Genomic DNA, 11,630 nt, shown 5'->3' with positions numbered 1-11,630 from the left:
GACTGAGGCTGGTGTTTTAGTTTTTCACGTGTCATGAGGTGGCTGGCAGCGGGTGGGGGGCGTTGAATTGGGGCGCACAAAATAATTGCCAGTCAATGCAATTACACATCCTCCAGCAGATATTACGTCGGGCCGAGCAGCTGTTTGACGGACTAGCAATTACATTCTGGACATACTTATTTTTTACAGCGCAGTGCAGTTGTGCAGTTGTGCAGTTGTTAATGCAATTCAGATTTATTTGTTTCTCCCACTCTCCCACTCTCCCACTCTCTTTCCCTTTTTCGTATCTGTTTTGTATTTGTCAATCGATTGCATAATCTTACCCCACATTCGATTAATGTTTGTTCTGACATGCAAAACGTGCCGTTTCAGCTTGAACTTGACCATCGACAAGTGAGTCTCGGCTCGAATTGAGTTCCTCAATTCCTAAGTACTCGCACACTCTCCCCCCGCCCACGCACCACTTGGTCACATGTAAATCCAAGTTCAAGTGACTATCCAGCCAAATTGGCAAGCTTTGTTAGGCCATGCCGAAATCCCAGCCAACTGCCATGCGGTGTTATGGTGGCCGACCATATGCGAGCGGCGGCGGGTCGTTGCGCATGCTAATTGCCGTCTGATAGCCGATATTGTCTGGCGATTAACGCTCAAAGCGCTCGACCAGCAAGATGACATTGATTGGGCCACAGCCACAACCAGGAACTTCCTCCTCCTCCTGACGAACCCCTTCGCCCACCCACCGCCTGGAACTTAACTATTCTACTCTGGATTTCTGCGGTCTCTCCACCCAACTCTCATTATAAATTTGCCATCATTTGTGGTGGGGATTCTCTCGGGGATTTCTACAAATGCAAAGCAATCGAATTTATATTCATTTTTACTTTCTTATATGTACAATTCGAAGCTGATTTCTGCCTACGTTGACATTGGCCCGTCGCCACCCTATCGACGTCAGACTAGGAGTGAATCTTCGCATCTTGCATTTAATTTTCCGCAACACTTGAGATGTGTATGGCACAACGGAAGAGCTCTTAAACACTGGTAACAACCTGCTATAATTAATAGCTCTAATCTAATCGGTGAGTTGGAGTCAATACAATATTAATTACAAATCCATCAGTGAACAATTTAGGGCGAGCGTCATAAAGCCATCGAACGTTTATCTGCCACTTCCGTATCAGGGCTAAGTAATAAATACGTAAACAAAGAGAGAAATCCTCAAATCGCAGCGGAGGCAAAAGATTGTAATGCTTTGAAGGCAAGTCTTGGCACTGTCGTGATAAGGTAGGATGGCAACGAGACGTAATAAACCTCCATAAATTCATGGGAATCTAAGTGTGATTTTCGCTAAAGAAAACCAGAATATATTAGATTAAATATTGAGAGAGAAAACCCAAAGAGAGAAGTTAAATTATTCAGTTTCAAGCAACTTAATTAATTGTTCCTTTAATATTTATGTGCACATAAAATCCAACTATATTCAAATTCAAATTTAAATTGCGCACTCAACAAATACTCCATTCTCTGGCCACGCGTTCATTTTCCAAATTATCGATACTGAAAGTCGATTAAATACTCAAAAAGCTATGGAAAACTGCAAGGTGTGCTACCTAAGCAGGGTGGTCGTAAAAGATACACTGAACCATATGCTTAGAAATCGAATTCTCCTTATTTGAGTATTTCTTTTGCATATTTCCAGCAAGCAAGACTGTCAATCTATAGACAGTTGATTCGTTAATCGCAATAAATTATAGATTTTGGGCTGGAAGACTTAGCTAGCTGGTAATATTAAACAGTAGATCAAAGTCGCGAAAAATGATTATAGATTTATGGTATATTTACAGTATATTTTAAAAATGAAAGGGTATATTTGCGAGGGTCTGTCGGTATACTTAATTAATAATTTCGCTGTCACACTAATCCAGGTAAATAGAACGTGCGGTTTTTTTTGTCGATGTAATTTCATAATTATTGCTTTTATTAAATCAAACCTTGCTCTCAAATACTTCAAAAACAGAAACTCATGAACAAATTGTCTATTTAGAAATCAAACAACATGGCACAAAGCAAATTGAATGATCTTGCGGGCAAGCTGGGCAAAGGTGGCCCACCCGGACTGGGTATTGGATTGAAGCTTCTGGCGGTCGCCGGAGCTGCAGCCTATGGTGTTAGCCAGTCCTTTTACACAGGTAAGGAAATGTTCATCATAATAATTCCGCAGAATTGATGAATAAGAGCAGAAACATGGACGCCGAAGCGGCATGTGCACATAACCTCAACCCGATTCAGTGCCAAGGTGTGAGTGTATGGGTGCGAGGGCCTGCGCTATCTCCAGATTTCATAACTAATAAAAAGCCTTGCACAATCTTCGTTTAAATGGAATCTCCAATGGTAATGGAAGCTTTAAGGATCGGACCCATCCTTGAGTAAAAGTTCTGACAACTTGCAGTATTTCCATTACTAATTTTTAATATGAAGTCGATTGCATAACAAACTCCACACATTTTTTGCTTGCAGTCGACGGCGGTCATCGCGCCATCATTTTCAATCGCGTCGGCGGCATACAGAATGATATATTCTCCGAGGGTCTGCACGTCCGCATTCCATGGTTCCAGTATCCCATTATCTATGATATTCGCTCTCGTCCCCGTAAAATTACCTCGCCCACCGGCTCCAAAGACTTGCAGATGATCAACATTTCGCTGCGTGTGCTGTCGCGTCCCGACTCTGTGAACCTACCCTCCCTGCACAAGCAGCTGGGAGTGGACTACGACGAGAAGGTGCTGCCCTCCATCTGCAATGAGGTGCTGAAGAGCGTCATTGCCAAGTTCAATGCCTCGCAGCTGATTACACAGCGTCAACAGGTGAGTGAATTGAGCAGCCCCTTCTGACCTGATTTTAATCGAGATAACCCTGTGTGAAGGTGTCGCTGCTGATTCGCAAGGAGCTGGTTGAGCGTGCCCGTGACTTCAACATTATTCTGGACGATGTCTCCCTCACCGAGCTGAGCTTCGGCAAGGAATACACTGCCGCCATCGAGGCCAAACAGGTTGCCCAGCAGGAGGCGCAGCGCGCCGTCTTCTTCGTGGAGCGTGCCAAGCAGGAGAAGCAACAGAAGATTGTCCAGGCTGAGGGTGAAGCCGAAGCAGCCAAAATGATATCCTTTTACAAACAAACAAACCTATCTTTAGATTTAGGAATTCCCATTCGATTTGCCTCTTGGTTTCTCCCTTAACCGATATGTTTACTTAGGTCTGGCCGTGAAGCAGAACCCAGCCTATCTGAAGCTGCGCAAGCTGCGTGCCGCACAGAGCATTGCCCGCACGGTATGATTGATATTCACCTAGCCAATATATATGTTAACATCTAATCTCTTTCCACAGATTGCCAGCTCACAGAACAAGGTCTACCTGTCGGCTGACAGCTTGATGTTGAACATTCAGGACTCTGCCTTCGATGACATGACCGAGAAGGTTTACAAAAGTAAATAGCTCTCGTTTTGATTAACAAAAAGAGTTTACTTTTAAGTTGAACAGTTTCGGTTTTTGGTTCCAATCATTGGCCACCAAGACTTAGACATAGCCTTAATATTCTCTGAGTAACTTCTAACGCGTTCTTCGTACTCTCTCTTTTTGCCGCATACATTTCGTTCTGTTTACGTTTCTCCACTCCATCCCACCCGCGCAACACAGTAGCTGGCGACTTGGACTAAGAAGCGACCAATATTCCTTGTTAATTAATTCTTATCCCACATTTTCGAGGTAGTGCCTAAGTACCGTTTAGTTTTAACCACTCTCAAGCGGCATGTCGTCCTCATTTTTTCACGAACTGTCTGCGCCGCAGCTCGCGCTGTCTGTGCGCTAGCCTTGCCACTCGGAGACAGCTTCATCCCACATCATCTACGAGTCGCAAGCGCCAGGGCACAGCAGCACCACAACGGGCCAAGCGCCGCTGTCAGTTTGTGAGCTTGGGAGCCGACGCGGGCAGATGGCCGCATCAGCATTTAACGTTCCTTGTCCCATCATCAAGAATCACGTGAAACGGAAACAATACAATAAATGCGTACTGAGAACTGTCGATCTTGTCGAACTTGTCGATTGCTTGGCCATGTCCCCATGGCCGATTGTTAATATGGATTCCAGCTCTCTCTCTCTCTCTCTTGTCTCCCACCGGTTGCTGCACTGCACACACTCGTGAAAAAACGAACTGACGTGTCCACCTGCACATATGCACTCTTCAATAATCACCATCCCCGTCATTCTTACAGTTGGCACGGGCCTGCCCAAGGACTGGATTAATCCAGGAAAAATGGTCGCCGCATCGGGGCAGCAGGAGAACGGCAGTAACAACGTGGGCAATGTTGCACACAAGACAGCGGGACGGATGCTTTGATTCGGGCACTGACTTAGGCCACAGTTCCCCTGATTCTAGTACAAATATCAAGATATCGACGAGGGGAACGTACCAAAATAGCAGACAATGATGACTTTGACCGTCTTCAAATACGAAACATTTACTTATCTTTATAATTGCGTGTATAAAATACATACGAATAGTACATAAGAGTGTATATAGTATATAATTTATGTGTATAGAGATTTATGTATGTAAATTGTAGGCAGATTAGGTTGCTTCTCCATGTTTGTTGTCTCCACATCCTTGCTAGCAGACTGCGCTCCTCCAGGCCCCCTACGGCATGCCCATGTACATAATGTGAATGTGTGTGTGTGTTAGGGTGTGTGGGCGTGTCTAATGTGAGAGATCTTGACTAGAAATATGTGTGCTTGTTGGTAGCTCTGTTTTCCTCCATCCATTGTTGAGCAATTGAACAACCGCCAGGGGCCTGTCCCAGTCAGTGGCTGCTGCATGCATCTCCGTCGGGCTGAATAGTCGCACATATACGAGTATCTATCCATCTATATATCTATCATTAATAACGAACTGAACAATCAATCAAATTCCTGCATTAGGCGTGGGGTTAGCTTTGTATGTAAGTGTAAGTTTTTTGTAGTTTTTGTAGACTTAAAAACGACGCGACGTAGACCAGGATCAGGCTGTCGCCGGTGGCTTTACTCCTCCTCCTCCTGCTGCTGCTGCTGCTGCCGCTCCTGTTCCGCTGGTGGCACTGCTGCCACTCTCACTGCCGCTGCCACTTCCGCTGCTGCTGCTCGCGTTGCTGTTGGTTCTCCGGGTCTCGGCCAGGCCGGGAGTGTCGCGTCGGTGTCGTCGCAATGTGGAACTGGCTGACGGCGCCGAGCTGCTCAATGCAATGTTGGCCGTGAACGCAGCCGCCTCCGCCCGACTGGGCACGGTCAGTGTGCCTCCGGTGACTGATGCTGCCACTGATGATCCTCCCGTTCCGTTGGTGCCGCTAGCGGCGCTCGCTGACGCAGCGGCGAAGGACTCGCTGATGCTGGCCAAGGGTCATAAGTTCGTTGTCTGCACCAGTCCGCGCTCCAGATGGAAACACTCCAGCACCGCAGCGCCCACTGAGCTGCGGCGAGCCACCATGGCATTGACCACGCTCCACTTGTTGAGCCGCGGATCGTAGCGCTCCACGGAGTTCAGCGAGGAGCTGCCATCATTGCCGCCCAGCGCGAACAATGCGCCCTCCACCTCGACCACTTCGTGGGTGGATCTGCGCGAATGCATGGCTGCAATGGGCTCCCAAGTGTTCCGTCTCAGGTTGAAGCGCTCGCCGCTGGACATGCACATGGTGCCATCGTTGCCGCCAATGCAGTACAGATGGCCATCGGTGGAGGCCACGCCACAGCTGCTGCGACGTGCGGTCATGCTGGGAACGGGCTGCCAGCGTCCCACGCGCGGATCAAAGCGTTCGACGCTCGACTGATAGTTGGTGGAGTCGAAGCCGCCCAGGCTGTAGATGCAGTTCTCCAGCACGGCCAGGCGGCAGTAGCGACGCCGCGTGCTCATGGCCGGGCAGGAGCTCCAGATGCCAGTGAGCGGATCGTAGCGCTCCATGCTGCTCAGGCAGGAGGCGCCGTCGTAGCCGCCGCACACGTAGATGAGAGCGTCGTAGGAGCAGATGCCCAGGCAGCTGCGCTTGGTGCCCATCGGTGTGATGTTGCTCCACTTGTTCGTCAGCGGATTGTAGCTCTCGGCCGTGGCCAGATCGCTGACGCCGTCGTAGCCGCCCACCACGTAGAGCTGCTTGTGCAGGGACGTGACCCCGGAGCGGGAGCGACGCCACAGCATGGGAGCCACCGGGCTCCAGCTGTTGCTCCTCGGATTGTACACCTCGCACTCGTTGTGGATGGCGAAGAGGCTGCCGCCGCCGACGGCGAACACATACGGCTTCATGCCCTCCGGCCGCCGCTCCTGCGTACGCTGACTGCCATTCACGCTGCGCTGCTCCGGCAGAAGATGATACTTCATGGCCTCCAGCAGCAGCTCCTTGCACTCGGAGTCGTCGCGCATTAGCGTCTCCGCCTCCACGCAGCTCATGAGAAAGTCGCGGCTGACGAGCGGCAGGCGCACGTGCGACATCAGCTCCGACGTGTACAGCCGCCGCGTGGCCAGATCGTGCTTAACCCAGTTGACCACCGCCACGAACACCTTCTCCTCGGAGCTGATGTTCAGCTGGCTGTTCGATATCAGCTCCCTGACCTCCTCGAAGGGCAGCAGCAGGAACTCCTCCGTACCCACCACCTGCTGGAAGTTTTGCAGCGCGTACTTGTGGGAGCGCGTGTGCAGCTCCTTGCACGAGTGGGCGTCCGCGAAGCTGCGGATGCCCAGACAATTGGAGGGATGCAGCTGCCGCAGCAGAAACTTGCAGCACGCGTCGCGCACCGAATGCATCTGCAGCAGTCCCGAGGCTGGCAGCAGCACCTGCACGTTCTGTTCCGTGATTGTGATCTCCCCGGTGTAGGTGTAGTCGATCAGCTGGCGCAGAGCGGTGCTGTCCACGTCGTGGAGTCGCACCAGACCCTGCGTGCGTTCGAGCATGTCATCTGGAAGGGAAGAGATATTAGGGTGAGTAATCTCAAGCATCTCGCTCGTTGAACTCCACTCACCGTTGAACATTGCATAGAAATAGGGCGAGACAGAGGCCAGCACCACTCGATGGGCATTGATGGTGTCGCCGCCCACCTCCAGGCGAACGTCGCAGAGCTGAAAGGATAACCAGAGGAACCATTAACACACGCTGTTGACACATGGAGTACCCATGGCACCCGTCTGTTACGGCCAGACAAAGTGTCGCTTGACAAATCCGATTAATTCCTGGCTACGTGCTCAATTTTGCAATGCTCCTCCTGCGGCTCCCCTTGAATCCTTACAACAGTGACTTGTTCCAGACACACACAGACATATTCCATTAATAACTTTCGAACGGCAGTCAATGCCTTCCCCCTCCCGGTTGAGACCCATCTTTGATGGCAAAGTGTCGCTTACATCATGGCTTCGATTCGGGCTAAGGCCGAGCCGCCCGCTGAGGCTCTAAAACGGCAATTTGCTCGAATGGCCCCACCCCTGGTGAACTCTGTGCTCGGGGGGTGGCGTAGCTGGGTGACAATTAATCGTTTGCCGACTGACCAAATAAAGAGAAGCGAACGAAAGAAATTAAGTATGCGGCATGTGGCACAGCGGCAACTAAAACATGCGACGGCCTCAATCACGCGCCCATTCTAAATAAATATTTTAATTATGTTCACGCCTAATGCAATTAGTACAGCAATATCAAGATCTGTCAATTAATCGCGGCCAGTTTTCAATGCCCTTTCAAGTGGTACTCGGACTGTGAAGTCTCCTCTTCTTTGTTTGCCAAAAAAAAACTAAAGAAAAAACCAAAGCTGAGAGCTCTCCAGGGTCTACTCCCTATCCTAAATAACCCCCAAAGATATATTTTGATAGATTGCCACATACCTGGGCATTAGTTCTCATCTGATTGATGGCCGCAAAGGAGGCAATGCAATGTCCTGGATTCTGATGATGTGCCTGGGGCAAGACCTCCTCATTGGGTCCCGGTGGGCTCAGATCGCTGGGCGTTTGTGTGGAATTGTTGCTGGTGGTGGTGACATCCTCGTTGTTGCCACTCGCCTCCCCCGAGCTGCAACAGAATCAAATTGTATAATCATAATGATGACGATGATGATGTTGGTGTGGCGCCAAGATGTCGCAGGAAACATGAAAATTCTATGCCGGCATAGCCATAGCTCGCTCGAGGGTTGTTCATGCTCCCTCGCATTCTCATGTTCTCATGTTCATGTTTATGCTTTGCCAAGGGAGCCCACTGTTTCGGGGGTGGAATGGTGTCAATGGGGAGTCTCCCCAGCTGGAGCTGAGACTCTCCACTCGAATTTCACTGTCTACTTACTGATTTGATTTCACAGGCAAAAACATTGCGGCCTCGTCTGTTGATGGCTTCGTTTATGTTTATATTGATGTGGAGATGTGTTTGCTTGTGTTGCTATTTCCTTATCGCAGGGCAGCAGCTACTTCTCTCTTCAGCGCATCTTCCCCTGCTTTGGTCCTCGGTTTGTTCAGTCTTTTCATTGGCAGTTCAGTTCAACTCCAACTCCAGCTGAAACGAAGGCCAAAAATCAATACCTGGGACAATTGTTGTGGCCACCCGCATGGAATAGAGCCGAATTTAGGTCACTGGTGGGGGGCAGGGCAGAGGATTAGAGCGTAGAGCGTGGGCCGTGTGCCGAGGGCCGAGGGCCGACATGATATCATTCCGGGGTTTTTGGCATGTCAAAGTGAATGCGAAGCATCTGAATGAAACTAAAAACTGGGTTAAGTATCCTCGCCGTTCTCTTGGCCATTGTTTGTTCTCCCGTTTGATGTCCTGATGGCAAGGCATTGTTGGGACTGCAAGAGGATCAGGCAATGGGGCCAGGATGTGGCCTGGCCAAATTGATTGTCGCATGCAATTTGCACATTTTTGCCAGTCACATTTCCCCCCCCGTTTTGATGAATACTAAACAATAAATACTTCAACGAGGTAGAGTTGAGAGGAGTGCAGAGAGTGAAGTGGAGAGCTTTCGCATCGCCCCGGCATCGCTGGCGGGCCGTGGGGTGGTGGGGAATCGTGTATGAAACGAACATCACGAATTTATCGCTGCATTAACAAAACGCGGCAACAGCTACAGAAATAACAGTCAGCCAGTCAGGCAGCCAGAGCTTGAAACATGCTCGAACAAAATTTCACTTTGCACACAAAACAAATTGACGACAATTTCAGTTTCGGTTTTTAGTTTTTTTTTTGCCAGAAACGGGGAGAGGGAGAGAGGCCTCTGCTCTGCCATGCTTGAGGGCGCAATTGTGTTGGAGGGCAATGTCCCCGGGGCTCGACACCCCTACTGGTAAAGAAGCCCCATTAGGCAAATGTTAACTGCCCAGCAAAAGGCAAAACAAAAAGCAGAGCAAATTATGTTTGTAGAATAGTGTGGGGTGTGGAGGGGGCGTAGAACAAGCTGCAGTCGTGGGATAGCCCTCAATTCGCATTGCATTCGCTGCGTACTCCTCGGCCATTTTGGGCGGGGTCAGCACTAGTCGTGACACGACTTGGCGTTTGGGTAATTAAAGGCAGGCAGCCAGGGTCAGAGTGTGTTGCGGTTGTGTCTCAGTAACAGAGCACAGCTAACGGTGGCTTGTGGCCACCTAAACCAACAAGCAGCACCAGCAGCAATGAAATTATGTTAAAAGTTAACTGGAAACACGATTTGTTTATGTTCGACTCACACGCAAAGGCGAACTGGAAAGGAAGCGAAACTACAGGAACAGGAACAGGAACAGGAAGTGGTTAAGGGGGAGGCGTAGGTGGTTAGTAGCAGGAAGTGCCTTTCGTTTAGGTGTAACTCTGGGAGACCTTCAGGTGTGGCAAATCGGTGCGAGGGTGGCCAAAGCTTTTGTCTTAAATATAACCCAAACTCCACTCCCTCCAGTGAAAATATGTTTATCACAAGGGGAGCAGAAAGAGCGTTCGACCGGTAGAGAAGCTGTGTGTGTGTGCACGTGTGTGTTTGTCTGTGTGAAATTCAAATTAACAAGCTAACCAGCTGGAGACGGAGCAAAGTATGCTCCACACGTAGATCCCCCAACCCTACAACTGTGTGCAGAACGATGGGAGAGCCAGCCGCAGTCATTCAGTAATATTTAATGCTTGGCGACAGACCGAAAAGCACCGCAGAAACAAAAACAACAGAAAAAGAACCCTAAACTCGACAAAAATTGTGCAAACATTGAACCGGTTGGTTGCTTGGTTGTACAATAGTTGTGTGTGGGGCAAAACTTTGCTGTTTCGGCACATTTGCTTGGCCATCAAGCAACTACCAACGAAATGTTGTAGTATGTTCTCCACGTGACTTGCTGCTTTTAGAGATCTTCAAGATTGCGATTCTTGTTGCACGCTTCATTGATGATTAGAGGGTGCTGATGCAGCACTGCATCATTGTCTCAGCAGCCCCAAGGTTAACTGCTTTGGCAGTAGCCAGCGGAAGTGTCATTCGATCGAGTCAGCCGTAATTACAGCTTAAATCAATGACTAACATGCAGATTTATGGAAGCTCTTGCTCACCGGAGGCGGACATTGGATACAGCATTCCATTCATAAACATCAATCGAGTATCTGTAGGGCATCCAAAGATCGTTCACTGGAGCTCCAGAAACTCTTACCATATTTAGCACATATTTTCGGTTCCAGCCACAACAGCATGAGTGAGGCTCTTGAGGCCGCCCCCAGAAATCAAGTGCCAGTGCGTGCTAGGCGAAGAGGTTCCCATAATCCGTCCCCAAATATGGCTAAGGGTTACCCCGGGATGTGGGCCAAGTAAACAGCGTACGGCCCACCAGCGATGGGCAGCTGTCAGGGCATTGAGCATACGCAGCGTAAGCCGACAGATTGTTCTATTTGGGAATCGGCTGTGTGAATCACTGGGTAGCGGATAGAGGGTGGAGGGACACTACAAACACCACGACGCAACCCCCTTGACGCGATGAACGAAAGTGAGCGTGGAAGCCCCGGAACAGGCCCGGGCGATTGTCAGAGCCGGCTTTTTCCGTACAGCATACGGCATGCGGCGGGTCGTCAACCTGCTGGCAACGCGGGAAATGTGAAAACAGCCGTTTTCCCCCATGGCGTCTGCGCACTCATCCGGCAACTCCAGAGGTGGGAGTTGGCTTCTCTCCTGGCAAATGCAACGGCATGTGCAGACCCTTACCCCAGCGCTCTGCTCTGTCCCTGCCGACCAAGAAAGAAAGTTATTCCTGGCTGCCGCACCTTTTCCCCTAAATTGAAGAGGAGTTCCTTTTGAGTTTCCGAAGATGCTCCTTGGCTGTAACGGCACTTGGCGCGAGTCCGTATTTACCGGAATTCACTTTGCACTACAAATTTCGAATCGCTGCTTAGCCAATTATTCTGTCGCCTCCAACAACTGCGATGCGCAGGCCACAACTTCACGGCGCGAAAGCTTGAATTCGAGTGAGGCCCAATAACCGCTGTGCTGCAGTGCTGAGGCCGGCGCCCCAATCCCAAAGCCCCAAAGCAAAGCTCGGGCACTCAGTGAAACGACATGGAAGTGGAACGGCAAGAAAGCTTTTACGGTAAGCGGCGACTTGTCAATGCGCTACAGCCTGGCATTTCATTTGTACAGAAATATGTATGTAGA

At 49.8% G+C, this 11,630-nt stretch overlaps 2 protein-coding genes across 3 annotated transcripts; one reads left to right on the top strand and one right to left on the bottom strand.

Annotated features, from left to right (window-relative positions):
- The first annotated feature begins 1,907 nt into the window (after positions 1 to 1,907).
- LOC117592656 (prohibitin-2) lies at positions 1,908 to 4,563 on the top strand. 2 transcript variants are annotated; one of them, XM_034286602.1, is made up of 7 exons: positions 1,908 to 1,925; positions 2,045 to 2,189; positions 2,518 to 2,864; positions 2,924 to 3,157; positions 3,249 to 3,326; positions 3,384 to 3,483; positions 4,268 to 4,563. In XM_034286602.1, the coding sequence occupies exons 2-7, from the start codon at positions 2,057 to 2,059 to the stop codon at positions 4,390 to 4,392; spliced, it is 1,017 nt and encodes a 338-aa protein (XP_034142493.1). In that variant the 5' UTR covers positions 1,908 to 1,925; positions 2,045 to 2,056; the 3' UTR covers positions 4,393 to 4,563. The 2 variants fall into 2 exon arrangements, with proteins under 2 accessions (XP_034142493.1, XP_034142491.1); XM_034286600.1 differs by lacking the exon at positions 1,908 to 1,925 and adding an exon at positions 1,941 to 1,956.
- Positions 4,491 to 11,451, bottom strand: LOC117592652 (kelch-like protein 17). The gene is made up of 5 exons (XM_034286597.1): positions 11,243 to 11,451; positions 8,336 to 8,542; positions 7,885 to 8,068; positions 7,035 to 7,131; positions 4,491 to 6,971 (listed from the first exon to the last, which is right to left on the bottom strand). Exons 2-5 carry the CDS (start codon positions 8,359 to 8,361, stop codon positions 5,425 to 5,427), a joined length of 1,854 nt encoding a protein of 617 aa, XP_034142488.1. The 5' UTR covers positions 8,362 to 8,542; positions 11,243 to 11,451; the 3' UTR covers positions 4,491 to 5,424.
- Positions 11,452 to 11,630: the final 179 nt, after the last annotated feature.

The sequence above is a fragment of the Drosophila guanche genome, unplaced genomic scaffold, assembly GCF_900245975.1.
Source record: "Drosophila guanche unplaced genomic scaffold, DGUA_6, whole genome shotgun sequence".
Taxonomy (NCBI): domain Eukaryota; kingdom Metazoa; phylum Arthropoda; class Insecta; order Diptera; family Drosophilidae; genus Drosophila; species Drosophila guanche.
This window is presented reverse-complemented; position numbering and strand designations above follow the sequence as displayed.

Coding starts and splice junctions, on each gene's coding strand:
- LOC117592656 (XM_034286602.1), top strand. CDS start 2,057: ATGGCACAAAGCAAATTGAATGATCTTGCGGGCAAGCTGGGCAAAGGT. Junction 3,158..3,248: donor AAGCCGAAGCAGCCAAAATG/ATATCCTTTTAC, acceptor CGATATGTTTAC/TTAGGTCTGGCCGTGAAGCA. Junction 3,327..3,383: donor CACAGAGCATTGCCCGCACG/GTATGATTGATA, acceptor CTCTTTCCACAG/ATTGCCAGCTCACAGAACAA.
- LOC117592652 (XM_034286597.1), bottom strand. CDS start 8,361: ATGTTTTTGCCTGTGAAATCAAATCA. Junction 8,069..8,335: donor TTGCCTGTGAAATCAAATCA/GTAAGTAGACAG, acceptor ATTCTGTTGCAG/CTCGGGGGAGGCGAGTGGCA. Junction 7,132..7,884: donor AGATGAGAACTAATGCCCAG/GTATGTGGCAAT, acceptor TTATCCTTTCAG/CTCTGCGACGTTCGCCTGGA.